The sequence below is a fragment of the Sturnira hondurensis genome, unplaced genomic scaffold, assembly GCF_014824575.4.
Source record: "Sturnira hondurensis isolate 20B ecotype Veracruz unplaced genomic scaffold, ASM1482457v3 Scaffold0009935, whole genome shotgun sequence".
NCBI classification, from domain to species: domain Eukaryota; kingdom Metazoa; phylum Chordata; class Mammalia; order Chiroptera; family Phyllostomidae; genus Sturnira; species Sturnira hondurensis.
Window position 1 is genome coordinate 2492074 of NW_028082566.1, and position 18919 is coordinate 2510992.

Consider the following 18919-nt stretch of genomic DNA (forward strand, 5'->3'; position numbering starts at 1 on the left):
ACACAGACTTAAATATATACATATATTTATTTTAACAAATTGTCATTATTTTGAAAAATACAAATTGTTGTTAGATTTATCCAAATACAAGCCATTACTTTATAATTTGCTTTTGGGAAGCAATTTTCTAATACACAATACATTGAAATCTTACCTGGAGTGCTGTTGAAATTACCACAAAGACCACAGGTTGGATATTGCTTGTGAAGAGTGAGCTTTAAAAGAAATTTACATGTATATATTTATAAAATATTGAAAATATCTCAAGACAAAATTTACCCAAACCAAGAAACATAACTCTTCGTATTTAATTCTATCTAAGCTGGTTACTTAGGGATGTAGTAAAGGGTGTTTCTCCCCTGAAGGACCTGGCTCTAGATTTGAAATAAGTCACAACTCCGGCACTTTCTGTGTATCTTTGGGCAGGTTATTTAACTTTCTTTAGCCTGAATCTCCTGAATTCCATCATCTTTCAAATAAGACTAATAGTATGTATTTCAATATTGAGAGAATGGTTAGTACAGCGACAAGTACATAGATATTTCTCAATTAACTTTAGCTCTTATTTTCCTCCCAATGTATTGTTTTTATAATTAAAAGCAAAGAACAGAAGGCACAAGATTATGATAAAATCATACATAAACTTACTGAGAGCTTGTTATGTTTGTCCCACATTAAAGACAAAATTCCTCTACGGCTATTCAGGACATTATATTCTCCATATTTTTTTATGTGAATCAGTTTATTGTTATATGGTAGCTGTACACTGAAAAGTATGAAACACAAGTACATATGCATGTCAGAAGTATTATAGCATGTTTGTCTAATAATTATTTTTTTTTGTATTTAGAAATGCTAGCTAATAAATATTAAAGCTTTATTTGTTATATCATTGTAGAAGAAGAGATGGCTCTTATCCATGTCTCTTATCCAAATATCAGAAAGACTTCTAAGGAATGATGGGACTTCAAAGTCCCATCTTTGGGACTTTGTAGAAATGAATAATGACAACAACAAAACATTGGTTCTGTATAAGAAAATAGTGATGAAATAATCTGAAATGTTTGCAAGTGAATTATCATGCCACATTTTATTAACCTGATAAACATTCAAATGTGCTATCCCTTCCAAACATGGATTGCTGTGCCTGAAAGTCATGGCCTAAGGGCTTCAATCTATTGTAAATCTCAAATTTATATTTAATGTTAGGCATAAAAATGAAAATTGGAATATTCTTTCAACAGATTTATGCAAATGCCTATTGACCAAAATCTAGATACTGTAAATAGTCAAACAACAGAATCACCCATTTTTCCACCTTTTGTAGAAGTAAATATATCTTATGATCCCACATATATCTCAGTCTTATATATTTACCAAACTCCTTTCCAGAAATTTACTAAAAATATCAATCCAACTGCCAAAACAAGAAGAGAGTACACCATCTCTCATCATCTTTTCTTCATCTAACCACCTCACCTCAGTTTACTTTAAATAATTCTATAGCATTTATTCAAACACAGTGATTTTTACCTTTCTCCATTAACTAAGATGGCATCACCAGATATAGAGATGTCATTACTGTCAATCACAACCATTATTTTTTCAATCTCACTCTCATTGCCCCGTTTGATCTCAACATTGAAATCTCCAGAGTCATCGCAGTGGCGGCAGAAAGTGTACGTGCAGGATGACTCAAAGGAGAAGATGCGGCCGTTGAAAGCTTTGTATGCTCCTTGGCCCCAAGTGGAAGCTTCACCTGTAAAATATTTAGAGAATATTCACAATTATTCAGAGAAATTAATGTACCCTCCAACTCTGATTTTGTAAAGTGTTCATGTACCAAAAAAGGAAAATAACTGAAAGATTATATCCTCACAGTCTCCCCTTCATTCAGCACTTGCCTTTCTCGAGTACTGCACTCAAGAAACACTCTGAAAGGAGTACCTGAGTCCTTGGAAATACCCAAAGCTGGCTACTTGGCCAAAATAAAATGGGAATAAAAACATCCCATTCCACTGTTTAAGCATTCATGGGTTGTTTCTCATAATTCCCTTATTAGTTCTAGTAGTTTCTATAGATTCCATTCACCCTGTAGGATAAAGCTCAAATTTGGAAGTACTAGTGTTCACTGCTGGTGAGAATGCAGAGAAATTGCATTTGAGAATGTGAATTATTGATGCCTTTTTGGAAAGGATTTTTATGATGTCTATGAAAATTTAAACTAAAATATATGTATTTTTAGCTCAGCAATCTCACTATGGGGAATCTATTTCATAGCCACCATAAGACTATATGTACAAAGAAGTTGATTGTAGTTCTCATTTATAATGGCATAAAATAAAATAGATGTAACCAAAAAAAATCTTCTTTTCCTCAGAAAAGGGAAAATGCCTTTACTGTGGGGAGGGATCTATGGAGGGAAGCTGTGGCATGTTTAATTGCTTTTCTTTTTTGTGCAGATAGTCTTTCTAATATTGTCTGAATAGGTTACCATGTATCAAATGGGTATAAAGAATTTGATTATTTAGACAAGCCTTTAGGCAGGCTCATCAAGAAAAAAAGAGAGAGAAAACCCAAATAAACACAATCAGAAATAAACACCCACAGAAATACAAAGGATTGTAATAAATTACTCTGAAGAACTGTATGCTAAGAAATTTAAAAACCTAGGTGAAATGGACAAATTTCTAGAAAAATACAATCTTCCAAAACTCAATGAAGAAGAAGCAGAAAGCCTGAATAGACCAATAACAGCAAATGAAATTCAGTAACCAAAAATCTCCTGAAGCACAAAAAGCCTGGACCAGATGGTTTCACAGGAGAATTCTACAAAGCATTTAAGGAAGAGCTAACTCCTATTTTCCACAGACTATTCCAAAAAATCCAAAATGATGGAAGCCTCCCAAACTCTTTTTATGAAGCCAACATCATCCTAATCCAAAAACCAGATAAAGATACAACAAAGAAAGAAAACTTCAGGCCAATATCGCTGAAGTTGATGAACTTCATCACTGAAGTATCGCTGATGAACATAGATGCTAAAATCCTCAACAAAATATTGGCAAACCGCATCCAACAATATATTAAAAAGATCATTCACCATGACCAAGTGAGATTCATCCCAGGGATGCAAGGATGGTTCAATATCCACAAATCAGTAAATGTAATACACCACATAAACAAAAGCAAAGACAAAAATCACATGATCATATCAATAGATGCAGAAAAAGCTTTTGATAAGGTACAACACCCATTCATGATAAAAACACTCAGCAAAGTGGGAATAGAGGAAGCATTCCTCAATATAATAAAGGCCATATGTAAGAGACCTACAGCCAACATCATACTCAATGGACAAAAACTAAAATCTTTTCCACCAAGATCAGGAACAAGACAAGGTTGTCCACTTTCACCACTTCTATTCAATATAGTATTGGAAGTTTTAGCCACAGCGATCAGATGAGAAAAGGAATTAAAGTCATCCAAATCAGAAAGGAGGAAACAAAACTGTCACTGTTTGCAGATGACATGATAGTGTACATGGAAAATCCTATAGACTCTACCCCAAAACTGCTCATCCTAATAAATGAATTTGGCAAAACAGTGGGATACAAAGTCAATATTCAGAAATCAAAGGCATTTTTGTATACCAACAATGAAACAGCAGAAGCAGAAATCAAGAAAAAATCCCATTCAATGTAGCAAAAAGAAAAATAAAATACCTAGCAATAAACTTAACCAAGGACGTAAAATACCTGTATGCAGAAAACTGCACAATACTGAAGAAAGAAATCAAGGAAAACACAAACAAATGGAAACATATACCATGTTCATAGATTGGCAGAATTAACATCATCAAAATGTCCATAACACCCAAAGCAATTTACAGATTCAATGCAATACCTATTAAAGTATCAATGACATATTTCACAGACATTGAACAAACACTTCAAAAATTTATATGGAACCATAAACAACCCCAAAGAGCAGCTGCAGTTTTGAGAAAGAAGAACAAGGTCAGAGGGATCACAGTACCTGATACCAAACTGTATTACAAGGCCACTGTAACCAAAACATTCTGGTACTGGCATAAAAACAGGCACATAGACCAATAGAACAGAACAGAGAGCCCAGAAAATAAACCAAATCTCTATGGCCAATTAATATTAGACAAAGGGGGCAGCAACATAAAATGGAGTAATAATAGCCTCTTCAACAAATGGTGTTGGGAGAACTGGACGGCTACGTGCAAAAAAGTGAAACTCGAGCACCAACTTACACCATACACCAAAATAAATTCAAGGTAGATAAAAGACTTAAATATAAGCCACGAAACCATTAAAGCCCTAGAGGAGAACATTGGCAAGAAAATCTCAGATATTTCACACAGCAACTTTTTTACTGACATGTCCTCTAGAGTAAGGGACATAAAGGAAAGAATAAACAAATGGGATCTCACCAAAATTAAAAGCTTTTTCACGGCTAAAGGAAAAAGTATTAAAATAAAAAGAGAACCAACTGTATGGGAAAACGTATTTGCCAATGATACCTCAGACAAGGGTTTAATCTCCAAAATATACAAAAAACTTACACAACTCCACTCCAAGAAGACAAGCAACCCAATTAAAAAGTGGGCAAAATACTTGAACAGACATTTCTCCAAGGAGGACATATAGAAAATCCAGACACATGAAAAAATGCTCAATATCACTAGCTATCAGAGAAACGCAAATTAAAACCACAATGCGATACCACTTTACACTGGTTAGAGTGGCCATCATAAACAAAGCAACAAACAAATGCTACAGAGGTTGTGGGGAAAAGGGGACCCTAGTTCACTGTTGGTGGGATTGTAGACAGGTACAAACACTATGGAAAAAGGTATGGAATTTTCTCAGAAAACTAAAAATGGACCTGCCTTTTGACCCAGCAATTCCACCGCTGGGTCAGTGGAACCCTAAAACACCAATCCCAAAGAACCTATGCACCCCAATATTCATAGCAGCACAATTTACAATAGCCAAGAGCTGGAAGCAACCTAGGTGCCTGTCAGTAAATGGATGGATCAAAAAATTACGGTACATATACAGAATGGAATTCTATGCAGCAGAAAGAAAGAAGGAGCTCCCACCATTTACAACAGCATGGATGGAGCTGGGAAGCATTATGCTGAGTGAAATAAGCCAGGTGTTGAAGGACAAATACCATATGATCTCACCTTTAACAGGAAGCTAGCAACAAAACAAACAAGCAAGCAAAAAAAAAAAAAAGACATTGAAATAGAGAACAGGGGGACAGCGACCAGAGGGAACAGGGGAGGGAATTTCAGGGAAAAAGGGGAAGGATTTACAGGAACCAGTATAAAGGACACATGGACAAAAACTAAGGGGGGTGGAAATGGAAGGGAGGTGGGGAGCACTAGGGGGATTGGATGGGAGTAAAAGACAGAAAACTGTACTTGAACAGTAATTAAATTAAAAATTATTTTAAAATTTATCATGTATTTATATATATGCACATATAACATATGTATGCACATGCATACATATTTATGTGGATGTGGTGTATTTGTATGCATCTTTGTAGAAAAATAGTACCAGTGTGATGTCATTCAAACATACAATGATCAGATAGCTAGATAATGAGCAATTTTTAAAAAAAACTATTAGAGTTTCAAATCTTGGTTACTTTGTCTTCATTAGATACTGATTAGCTTGGNAAAAAAAAAAAAAAGACATTGAAATAGAGAACAGGGGGACAGCGACCAGAGGGAACAGGGGAGGGAATTTCAGGGAAAAAGGGGAAGGATTTACAGGAACCAGTATAAAGGACACATGGACAAAAACTAAGGGGGGTGGAAATGAAAGGGAGGTGGGGAGCACTAGGGGGATGGGATGGGAGTAAAAGACAGAAAACTGTACTTGAACAGTAATTAAATTAAAAATTATTTTAAAATTTTATCATGTATTTATATATATGCACATATAACATATGTATGCACATGCATACATATTTATGTGGATGTGGTGTATTTGTATGTATCTTTGTAGAAAAATAGTACCAGTGTGATGTCATTCAAACATACAATGATCAGATAGCTAGATAATGAGCAATTTTTAAAAAAAACTATTAGAGTTTCAAATCTTGGTTACTTTGTCTTCATTAGATACTGATTAGCTTGGTCATAAAAATATGGATAGAAATCAAAATAATTTTTACTTACCAATAATGGCATTTGTTTCTGAATATTTTGGAGTTGCTTCTGGAATATGGGATCCTTTTTCTATTTAACACAATGAATAGATTATTTAAATTTCAGGATACAAATTGATTTTAAATATATAAGATATTTAGACATCTATATGAGAATTTAGAAGTTAGTATTGAAAACCATAAATGGGTATTTTTTATCCTGAATATACAGTTTCATTTTGTGAGAGCTGTCATTTTCCAAGGTTACATGCATGATTATCTTGGCAATCCATATTTTTTCTTGGAACAATCAGCCACAGTAGTTCAAAAAATTATTAAGGGTTTATACATTTTGGATCACCTACAGTTACAGGTGCAAGACAGATTTTATCAAACCAGTCCACTATATATACTAGTAACTTAATTATCTATACAAAGAAAATTTAATTTTCCTGATCAAAAAGAAAAATTGGTAGACCTTAACATTTGTTTCCCATGATTTTTTATTTCTAATGCACTGACCCTTTTATGTAAGCAAGTGAATTTATAAAAAATCTTAGAGAAAGGTCTACAAACAAGCAGAATGAAACAATAACAACTACAACAACAAAAGTAAATATTTTGAAATAAATTTATAAATATTTTCACAATGGCATTTACTTTACATAAAATGAAGCCATTTCTCTTTGCAGCGGGTTGTCTTCACTAGGATTGAGTAGAAATGGATTTAACTCTATAAAGTAATTTTAAGATAATATATCTCAATGATAAAGAAGTTGAATTATATATTATTTAGATTGTCTTGAAATGTAATTTACTTGCTCTTATTCATGAAAATGATTCAAATATGGGGCTGGTCATCAAAACTTTAGTACTCAGAGAGAAGAAGCACTTAGAAGTTCTATTGAGTGAGGCACACATAAGGAAATATTATTGATTTACTAGGAATGTGTATATAGTAATAGACAATACTATATATAAATTTATATATACACAAACTTACACCGAAAGCAATAAATTAAATTATCTGGAGTACCGAGAGGTACTGTAGTCAGATGAGCTCATGACACCTACTGTATTTGCCGTGTATAATGGACATGTTTTTGCCCAACTTTTTCAAAGAGAAATAAAGATGCATATCATACATGGGTACAATGATTACATACCATGGGTATAATAATGGGTATGATAACCCATGTATAATGAGCGCAAAAATGTGGGTGTGCATTATACATGGTATTTAATACAAAATGATTAAGCTGTTTCTGTATTAATTTTACTTTTTATGCACAAGCCTGAAGGGTAATCACTGGAAACTGATTTTCAAGTGTTCCCTATTTCATTTTTAACCAAAACCCGTTTGTTCAAGACCACTAATGCCAATTCCACATGAGCCAGAACTACTAAAAACAATCCAAATTCATCCTCCTTTTACCACCAAGTCCAAAATCAAAAGGCAAATGAAAAATTAAATGAAAGCAAGAGCATGAAGCAAAGGATGTAAATGGCTTGCATTGTTTCTTCACAGAGTCTGGATCGGAATTCCTGAGCTACTGTTACAGGAGCCAGAGCCCATGGACACACCAGCAAACTTCTTACTGTTCTTCATGTTCCCACCAATTTCCACATCTTTTAAGATAAAAAATTCTGACACCAGAAAACCTAGATTCATTGTACTTTATCGTTCATACTTTTTTCATCCACTTTAATTTTTTAATATAATTTTCTGTTTATCCACACTTAAGTAAATCTTTTCTCTAACATTTATTTTTCAAGGAAACTAGTTAAAATACGAGCAATAGCATTTACAAAGTTAGCCTTGCAGAAGTCTTAGAGAAGCATGATACTAAAATGTTTCTGTTCTTATGACAAAACTCAGGAACAAGAGACTTTGTCTTTCCCCAAGTCCACAGAAGGTTAGAGGGAAATACTGGGGGTGGAAACTGGGTAGCTTTCCTCCAAGCCCACACTCCTTCATAAAAGTATTAAATCTACATATCTCTTTATCAAAATGTTTAAACTGCTATTGAAGTTAACACATATCTTTTAAGGATCAAAGATAACTCAAAAAATCTTTCCTATAAGTTTCTCTAACAATGTCCGTATTTGTCAAAAACACCACCACCAATCCCTGTTTTTCTAATTGATGATTTTTCTGTCCAAAGAAGAAACTAAGGAAAGACTTAAAATATCTTTTTCACTGGCAGAAGAATTAGAGCCAGATAATCCATTCATTGCACTCACATCAAATCGATGTGGGCCAGATGGACTGTTACCAATGTCATTTTGATCTGAAGCAGTGCCACCAAAACCCATGCCACCAGACACAGTGTTGGCAAGACCACTTGCTGCATTGAACTTCTCTACCACACAAAAATGCAATCATCATCAGAGAAAAGCTGAATTCACCCGTATCGCTCAACCAAGTACACTCTACACACTGGTCAAACGAGACCTACATTTCAAATGTATATTCCCCCTCCTCTCCATATATCTTCCCATATATACTTCCGCACAGTTGTAGTCAGGGGTGTGCAAGGCAACCAGGGTACCATGAGGTTTGAGAGAATTCCATAAGAAAAGTGAAGCAGTGAGGACGTGTAAGATAAACTTTCACCATGTCTGGTATAACATGGTGAAACAATTAAACATCTCAGTGTCTTAAACAAGAGCAAATGGTTATCAGTCAAACTCAGTTTGTCAATTCCAAAACTGATGACTGGGCAGACAGGAAACTTTGTGTCCTTCCTGAAAATATTTCAACTGCATCCCTGCACCCAAAGCTGTTTCTCTCTTTTCAGTTATCAGCAACTGAACTCAAATGTTAAATTTTCATGTGAAATATTGAAGTTATTTTCCTCACTGGAATTCATTCTTTCTCATTTTTGTAGAGATATGAAATAGAGATATTTCAGGGACCAGGCAGGTAAACATTTAAATTAGTCAGTAAGGAGAGGTATATTGAACCAGAGAGGACATGCCTCACCTAAAGAAATTTAATTTTTTTCACAGACAAAACAAAATTGCTAGGCTACAAAACTGCTTAGAAACCTGCTTTATAATATCACTCAGCAAACTGACTAACCAAGTTAAGGATAAAATCCGGGTACAGGACATGATTCATGGCTGCAGACAGGAGCTTGAACGGAAAGACTCTGCACTAAACTAGGCCCAGGAAGCTTTTCCAATTTGTAGGTGATGCATTACAAAATCGACTGATCATCATGATCATAGTACTAGGTAGAAATAAATATTGATTGAAGATGATGAAAGAAGTTACAAAGTATCAGGAAAAATTAGGTTTAATGGAAACATCTTTGCCAAAACTCTCTAGAGATGGAATTCATCAGCTTCAATGGCACTGGAATTAGTGACTTCAGATTATTAGAACTCCGTTGTTACTATTAAGGCCATGCACTGCAAATGAAAGTTTATCAGATTCTCCCAAGTGGGGAACAAAAACACTTGTTTCCTAGGTAAGCATATTTCTTTAACAGAATCTGCTGGGCTGTCATCTAACTCTAAATTCTCAGTATCACACTGGTCTCTCCCCCTGTCTTCAGCCTTCCCTGGAGAACCATTTCAGTGATAGAGTGAAGCCACAAGAGATTTCTTTCTTCCGTTTAAGTCATCAAAGGACAAACCTCCAACCAGTAAGCCACCCAATGTGAGTAACAGCAGATTTTATTTGAAAATGGCATTGCTAACACAATAAGGTGATTTGATTGTGACACTACGAAAAGCCACATTTCCTTTTGTGTAAGTCCAGTTATTCTGGCAGCACTCGAAACAACACATATGACTGAATGACATAATCTCCATATCCATATAATTTTGTCTTAGTTCTAAGACTTTAAGAAAGATGTATAGAGCTGTTAAGATGGAACTGATGTGTCCTAGAGATTCCTCTCGTGGACAGGCAGAGACTTCCCTATCTGCATCCTTCTCTATTGCCAAGCACCAAGTTGCAGCATTGGGCCTTCCCCCATCAACATACTATGTTGGCTTGGATCCACACTGTCCTTGGCTCAGTAATAGTTGGTAATATTAAGATAACATACCTGATTTTCCTTCCTTTCTTTTTTTAAAGAAAAAAATTAAAATATTTACTCATAAATTAATTGTAGCATTCACCTTGAGCATTAGCTGAAAAGTCATCTCAATGGGGCATACGCTGAAAATTTAAAATTGCAAATCCACTCCCATTCTCACACTCCCAATCATTATTCTGTGACTCTAATTTAGTTCCAGATTTCATCACCACGCCAGATACCTTTCTCCTTCTACACTTCAAGCCCCATAAACTCAAGTTTCTTTTGTCTGGTTTATTCACTGAAATACCCCAGGCGTCTAGAGCAGTGCCTGAACCACAGAGGACCCTCAATGAATATTTATTTAGGAAATTCATTCGGCAACAAAAACCTCTTATTAAAGTAATATATACTACATTTCATGAGGTGTATTATGCTTTCTGCCATACCATTTACATTTTTAAATCTCTAGAATAAAATAAAAATACTTTAGAAGTAATAGTGCCTTAATTACGACACTATTTATGTTGTTACAAAGAACATGCATTTCAGTCATTGACTAGACAAGAAAATGAAATGCATGATTTGTAAGTAAAATATGAAGACTATGTTAAAATAAATACAACTAAAAATAAGACTTAACTCTCTCTACTGCAAATAAAGGAAAAGAGACTCCCTCCTCTTTCTTAAGATGATTTACCTTAGAAAATGTGTAAGTCGTGTCTCTACCTCTTTGAAATGTTGGCAAATTTTTGTGCTATGTGGACTTGCATTTATATTCTTGCTCCTGCCCGTGCTTTTGGATTGCTTTGAAATTATTTAATACTTCTGAAACCAAGTTTCCTTATCTCTGTTAAATGGAAACTATAAACTAAATGTGCATAAAATAATATTTCATAATATAGTTATGAATTAAATGAGATGAGAGCACCTAGTGCCCTTCTGGCACATAGTGAACATTCCATTGGAAAGACAGCACCTTTCAATATATTTCATTTCCTTGCCAACTTTGTAAAATCAAACTCATGCGGAAGTATTTGATTGCACTGATTAAATTCACTGTGGTATTCACTATACTGAGCACACCTCTCCTGAGTTCACCCCCACAGAGAGATCCTTCATCTTGTTAGGCCAACATTTCCACTGAATTCATTTATTCTACTGTCGAAGGAAGTAGCTTGAAATCTTAGCCAGGCCATTGCCACCTTTCTTTCTATCAACCGTTTTATCCCTATTGGTTTTATTATATAAAATTTGCTTAAAATAATACTGCCGCTCGAGCCACTGGTGTAAGGGTCAGTATGGTTCACGTGTGTACCACCTCCTCGTGTGCAACAGCACTTTATGTGCCTTACCCCTTAATCCTCACAACTCTCTTATGAGGTAAGTATCAATACTACTATTGTTTCTCACGTGTAGATCTGAAAACTGGCATTTAAAAGAGGGGGAGAAACTTGCACAAAATCACATGGTAAAATCTGCCAAGAAACCCTTTTTTTAAGCAAGATGCACACTGCCCTAACCTTGCTTAAAGACAGATTGTTTATACAATGCTTAAAAATAAATAAAATGTGTTTCTCTATTTCATATCTCAAAGAGAAGTAGAATATAATTCTACATTTCAGAGTTAGGTCATACTATTTTTGCACATGTTTGGCAAATTTTTGGAAGAGTTAGCCTGTACTTTGGAACATAAAATGGACTAGAAAAGAGAAATAGAAATAATTTTGCTCCTCCACCCATGCCCTGTGGAGAAAAATTGCTGGATTAGAGAGGTGAATATGGGTGAGCTGTGTGGAAAGGGGGATTATAAAAGTAATGGCAACAAACCAGTTATGTTTTCTGAAATCAGTAAAATTAAAAAATATTCAAAACATAAAGTTCTGCCCTGGCTCATATAGCTCAGTGGATTGAGTGTAGGCTATGAACCAAAGGGTTGCTGGTTCAGATCCCAGTCAGGACACGTGCCTGGGTTGCAGGCCAGGGACCCTGTGGGGGCGCACAAGAGGCAACCACACATTGATGTGTCTCTCTCTCTCTTCCTCCTTCCTTTTCCCTCTCTCTGAAAATAAATAAATAAAATATTTTAAACAACCCCTCATGATGTCAGTTAAAAAAAAAACCCAAAACATAAAGTTCCATATTGGCCTACAGAACATTTTCAATAATATGTTAGCCTTTTTAAAGTTGAGGAATGAAGATGGCGGGGAATAACACGGTTCTGAGTTCCCTGGCTGGTTGAGTGGTTGGTTGCGGATTCTGTGCTTGGCATTTTTATTTATCTGATATTTACTCTATGCTTAGAGACTCACAAGTCCCTTCTAAATAATACCCCGTCCTGGATGATTCCTTGAAAAACATAGGAATAAACTCAATTGCTTATAATTTCAGAGGATTTTCATAGAATTGTGGAATTCCAAGAGCTCCTTTGCCTCACCCTAATTTCTTGAATGAAGACTTTTAAGAGAATGCTGAAGACTCATATGCCCGAAATTATTCTAATTAACAATCAACTTTTGTACACTTACAAAAGTACAATTAGTACACTTACAAAAGTAGGTAGACAAGCAGTTCTTATACTGTTATGACAGAACCTGTGAGTCTGTGTGTGGTTCTGAGGAAGTGACAGCTGTCTTCACAGGACAATGGACCTGCTGCTTATTCTTTGCTTGCATTTCACCACCATGAAAACATTTCTCAACTACCTGTTATTGTATTTAGGTTGTAGGAAGACACAGAGATATAAAATGCACTATAATAAAAATGTATAAATGTAATCTTGGGCTATTTTAATTGATGTGTACATTAGACTGGAATGAAATTAAATCTGTATTGATATTCACAAAAATACTATTGTTAGAGTTAGGAAAAATTCTGTGAACACAGTCTTGATTGGCTGTGGCTTACTTTTCCTTTTGGTGGGTAGGGAAACAAAATAGTGGGTAATACTCAGTGATACTCAATTATCTAAAGGAATCAGAGTAAAGCAATTGCTGCTAGATCAATTTTAACTAAAATAGATCACTAAAGAACTAATCCCAGCATGCAGAATAAAAGCATGTTCTGTCAATAAAAGTAGAAGTAAAATTTACATCCACATTTCTCTTAGAGGTTTAGGTGATTGTAGAAAAGCTAGTAACCAGAGCAAATTTCCATTCAAATGCCACCATCTTTTAAAATAACTGATTAAATATTAAAATGTCTGATCCAAATTATACAAAAATACATTAGAGTATGTTTCTTTATAATAATAAGGAATATTTTATTAAATGTTTTGATTTTTCCAAGAAGACACTCCCTCTTTTCAAAGAAAAATACCTCTGCTGTGTTACTATTATTTGGTATAAACAGTTTAAGAAAAGAAAAGCAAGAAATTTACCTGAACTGCTTTTAGTTACTTCATCATCTGAAAAGAAAGAGAGGGGCGGAGAATGGCTGTCATTAGCAGAGCATTGGACAGATTTTCCAACAGAAAGTCAGTCTTGATTACAGCCATTGCTTGTCCTTGGGAGGTGTTCCCACAGAGATGTGCTCATTGAATTCAATACTCAGGCATGAATATGTAATTACCCATTGGCACTGGTATGTTTGTACCCCCCCAGGACACCCTTATAAAAGGAATACCTCTGCCTGTCCTCCAGCCAGTGTGGAGTACAGCCTAGAGGCATGAATTAGTGCACAACAAAATGCAATAATTCTGGGATGACTGAAAAGGTGCTTCAAAGCATTAATTATTATTCAGTTGGTGAAATTCAGATGTTTTAATTAAAAGATTTTTTCATGTGACAAAAATACTATAGAACTAAATTTACTTAATTTGAAACAGATGGCCATAATTTCTGTTTTACAGTTGAATCCCATAAAATTAATATGCATATAACTTACAGATTTAAGGGTTATTATTGTGAATAAAGGTGAATTGTTTTCATATTTAAATAAATAGCATATATGTTTGCAAAATTGTCAAGCTATATGGTATATATGGCTGAGTCAGACTCACAATAAGAGTAAATACAACACATAACATAATTTACATATAAGCACACTTTTAAATTAGATTTAGAGATAGAAAGATACTGTACTAAAAACATCAAAGCATTGGTATACAAAAAATTTTCTTAGTAATTATGTGAAATTAAATACTACTTAAGTATGGTAATAGAATTTTGCGTAAAGTTGCATATTGATTACATATTCAAGAAACTTCAAAAAATACTTTGGGTAATATTTTTCTTCTAGGACTTTATGGATTGCAGATTTGTTGGTTATTTTTTTAATGTTTCTCCATACTCTGTAATCTTTACAAATTTCCTAAACCCAGACTACATTATTGAAGTAGAAAGTCAGCATATGGTTGGATACTAAGATAACAATTGGATCCAATTGTTATCTTAGTTAGATCCAATTCTAACAATTGGAACTGTTCTGAAAAATCCAAGATTCATGGTCAACAAACCTATCCCTGACCTCTAGGTGTAAATTAATACAAACAGTAAGCACAGCCAGCTAAAAGATAAAGGGTTTCCTATGTGTGCTAATCAACTGTCACCAAAAACAAATTGTGTATACTTACACAAGTACATGCAAACATATTTAGTCAAAGAGTGAAGAAGTGGTTTAATGACGTGGTTTGGAGACAATATAAATGTTTCTTAAAAAATGTACGATTATATATTCTTCTTACAGATTAAATACCTGAAATATCCTCCCTAAAATGTAAGTTGCAGCCAAAAGTCTTCCCCAAATCCTCTAGCAACAAACAAAGTTATCATAAAGCCCACTGATGAATTTTTGCCCATCAGGAACAATTCCACAGGTCCTCACTCAGAGTACACATTCTTACCACAAACACATTAATGAGCTTAGATCAATGGTGTTCTCACCTCAACAGACTGAAATAAGAATTGGAATTGGGCGCAAAAGAAAGCAGACATAATGATCATAGCAGCACGCAGAGTTGTATGTTTTGAGTTGGAAAGTCAACTCAAAAGCAGACACAGGAACTCAGAAACCATCTCTTAAGTAGGGACCAACTGTCTTGTATACATCAGTAGGTTCCCAGGGCACCACTGCATCATTGGTATTCACTTTGATGTCCTCAAAAAAAAAAGTTAAACTACCTTTAGAAGTCCCTTGTCTTCTTGGGTAAGATGGGATATCTCTGGTTCATTTTGGAAAGTATACCTTGTAAGGGATTTGGTTATACATAAAAAATCATACCTATGTTTCTGAATTATTTTATTAATTCAAAACAAGTGTACAGTGACTGCTTGTCCCATTGCAGCCATTGTTCTCAGCATAGTAAGTACAGAGTGAATAACACTGATCAAAATTCTGTCTTTGAGGAGTGTACAATCATGTGTGATAAATGAGCCAAGGAGTCCTGATAATTCACTTACAAATCAAGTGTGTGTGAAACACATAAATTTTCTGTATTCTTTGCTGGTGGGAATATAGATTAGTGCAGTTACTGTGAAAATCAGTTTGGAGGTTCCTCAATGAGTAAAAAAATGGAACTACCATATGACCCAGCAAAAAGATTAAATCACTATCCCAAAGACATATTTGTACCCCCGTGTTCATTGCAGCATTACTCACAATAGCCAAGATACTGAAGAAACCTAAGTGTCCATTGATAGATGATGGCTGAAAGAATGGGATAGTATTCAGCCATAAAAAAGGAAATATTGTCATTTGTGACAACATGGGTACACCTTGAGGATATTATGCTAAATGAAATAAGTCAAACAGAGAGAAACAATTACTGTACGATCTCCCTTATAGGTGAAATCTAACAACATCTAACTCAGTGGAAACTAAGACTAGAATGGTAGTTGCCAAGAGGGAGGGAGATATTGATAAAAAGTGCAAATGTCCAGTTATAAGATGAATAAGTTTGGGGAATCCAATGTGCAGTATTATGACTATAGTTAACAATACTGTATTATATATTAAAAGGTCACAGAGAGTGTAGATCTTAAATGTTCCCACCACAAAAAATTAGTTATTATGTGAGGTGTTAACTAACCTTAACCCAGTAATCATTTCTTTATACATGTAGAGCGAATCATCCATCACACTGTATACCATTAACTTACACAATATGTCAATTATATCTCAATGTAGCTGGAAACATACTTCTGGATTCCAAAAGCAGATTCAGAGAACACCTTGATATCTCTAAATCAAGATTAATTTCTGAAAGGTACTGACCTGATTCTGTGCTGTTAAATGAGGCTTCGCCATCTATAAAAAATGAAAAATGTAGAAACATATCATTTTATACTTCTCTATAGCATATTTTAAAGTCAATGAGAATGTTTTTTTTTTCATTCTTCTTTTAAATTCAATGCAAGCCATATACTTTTTGTACCAAATAATTGTTACATTTCAATACTAATTTATTATTTTGGAGGGGTTTTTATTTATTAAATAACACCTAAATATATCTAAGTAATACATTTTTCCTGTCAAAACACTTAAATGAAAGTTTTCAATGTCAACTCAGTCTTGGAACTATAAGGTCAAGTAAATTAAAGCCACAAATAAATATTATCAGTACTTTAATTCTTTTTACACTATGAAAACCTTCACAGCTTTCGATCTAAAATGTATTTTTATCTAAATTTCACCTGATTTTATTTTCCCTAAACATTTTCTAGTTAATGAGTTTACAAAGAGTAAATTAGATTTAAAAAATAAAAAAATCAACTGTATAGATTTTAATCTACCGAGATGAAGGAATATCCTGGGGAGAATAAGAATTAAATATCCATATCTATTTCATGTACAACTACAACTCATATCACTTTAGTTTTTTCCAATTAGTCAGGAAACTGTTTTTATTTTTTTTCCTTCTATACAGTTATGGTTGGTTCAACAATACAATTTTTTTTTCTGATTGATTATATGGGTGCCTCTTCAACTTCCAGCTCTCAGGCCTTTCTGTCCCGTAACCTACTGGAAAGGAAAGGGTGTTTCGAACATGGGCTCCACTGAGGAAGGGCAATACAAACTCACTTTAACTAATGCACTTGAAGTTTCTGCAAGGAGCAGTTCCAGGTATTTTCTTATTTCCTACAATAAGCTTATAACTAAATACACAAAAACTCTGAGTTTTGTCAGAAAATCACCCATCTATGAAATTTCTATTGAAATATTGGTAATCGTTTCTTAGAATGATTATGGATATATGGGAAATTATTTTAGAAGCATTCTCCATTTCTCTGGTGAGTTTAATACACTTTGGTAAATACATTTAAAACATTTGTATTATGATATATTATCTAATAACTACTTTGAAAATAATGTGTTTTTACTCTGTTTTTTAACAATTAAGAAATGCACTTAGGTAAAGGCAAAAATATTTTAATTTTTGTAAAGTAGAAGCAAAATATATAGCAAAGTACTATAAGGTTATGAAAATCACCATTACTTAAAGTAACCACTTTCTAATGGTCCATCAGATGATTTTCCAGGAAGTCAGTTTAACAATAGAAATATTTTTTCTTAAAACAAATAATTGTAGTCCCCTCTATTCTGGCTTCTCAGAGAGAAGTATATTATACCCTACTCCTAAATTTAGAAAATAGATTTTAAGAGTAGATATAGAATAAATCTTCTTTTTGCAAGCCTTTCTCCTTTGTTTGGATATTATTGTTCTTCTGCCCCATTTAGAAACTAAAGATTTTTTTTCATTTTCCTCAATTTTTAATTAGCAGAATTAATTAATAATCTCTTACCTTTCAATTAATTTCAGAAATTAATTGACTGAAATATCTGAGAAAGATGTTAAACAAATTTTTCTTACCAAAATACTTTTGGGGGATGCACGAGTTTTTTAGTTACATTTTCGTAATTTGTGAAAACAGAAATTACTAATGGTTCAGGTTTTTAGTCTTAATGTGGATGTTACTCCAACATAGCCATTGAAGGGTGAACTGTGATGAAAATGAGTAACAAATAATAGCACCATATGCATCGTGAGTAACCTATTCACTGACACTTCTAAGCAGATAAATGTATATCTCTTTAAGACAGGCTTATTAAAGTTGAAATAACATCCTATAGGGTTAAATTCCAGTTTTTTAAAATTGATTATACTACTCTGAAATGTAGACAAGATTTTTTAAGGAGAAAAATGTTGGAAGTAGAAAACACCAAATGAGAACATATATCCATGGGTCGATCCAATGAAAAAGGGTTCTCTCAATTAGTCCCTTACCTTTGCAGAAGACACAAAGCGTCACAACCAAGCACAAAAAGGTCAACTTCATGGTAAGGATTTGGGAACCTAGAAATAGAGACAAGTCATCCTGGAGAAACAGATGCTCAAGGAACCCTGTAACGAGTTTTTATACCGATTCATACACCACCGTTCCTCGTCAGGGGTTAGGTGTGGTCAACTTAGTGATGACAGAACAAAGATAAATATCATAGCATGCCAAAAACGGAGCCCATTTCAAGCCTATTTAGTGTCTTATTTATGTGACATCTACTATTTTGGACTAACTGCAGTTCATGCCAAACCCAGACCATGCCTTCCTGCCGCCCTGGGCAAACAGCAAAGGCAGGAACTGAAAGCCTCAGGATTAAACACCAAACATGCTGATGGTATACATGTATCTGTACCCTATTCATTATTGCAAAAGTCATAATACCTCAAGGAACTCAAATATTGTAATTAAATATTT

The 18919-nt window shown here is 34.2% G+C and overlaps 1 protein-coding gene and 1 long non-coding RNA gene across 2 annotated transcripts; both read right to left on the bottom strand.

Annotated features, from left to right (window-relative positions):
* Positions 1 to 621: 621 nt before the first annotated feature.
* On the bottom strand, positions 622 to 10453 carry LOC118995221 (mucin-19-like). The gene is made up of 5 exons (XM_037058180.1): positions 10369 to 10453; positions 8397 to 8558; positions 6227 to 6286; positions 1534 to 1759; positions 622 to 766 (listed from the first exon to the last, which is right to left on the bottom strand). The coding sequence occupies exons 1-5, from the start codon at positions 10451 to 10453 to the stop codon at positions 622 to 624; spliced, it is 678 nt and encodes a 225-aa protein (XP_036914075.1).
* A 3152-nt stretch (positions 10454 to 13605) lies between these two features.
* LOC118995194 (uncharacterized) lies at positions 13606 to 18544 on the bottom strand. Its single transcript, XR_005068224.1, has 3 exons — positions 18451 to 18544; positions 16440 to 16472; positions 13606 to 13632 (listed from the first exon to the last, which is right to left on the bottom strand). It is a non-coding gene; the product is annotated as an uncharacterized LOC118995194 (long non-coding RNA).
* Between the last annotated feature and the right edge of the window lie 375 nt (positions 18545 to 18919).

Bases quoted from the DNA above. Each gene is read 5' to 3' on its own strand.
- LOC118995221 (XM_037058180.1), bottom strand. From the start codon at position 10,453: ATGAAATCTGGAACTAAATTAGAGTCACAGAATAATGATTGGGAGTGT. The intron at 1,760-6,226 runs GTAAGTAAAAAT...AATATTTTACAG, and splicing joins AGAAACAAATGCCATTATTG to GTGAAGCTTCCACTTGGGGC. The intron at 767-1,533 runs GTAAAAATCACT...CATACTTTTCAG, and splicing joins ATCTTAGTTAATGGAGAAAG to TGTACAGCTACCATATAACA.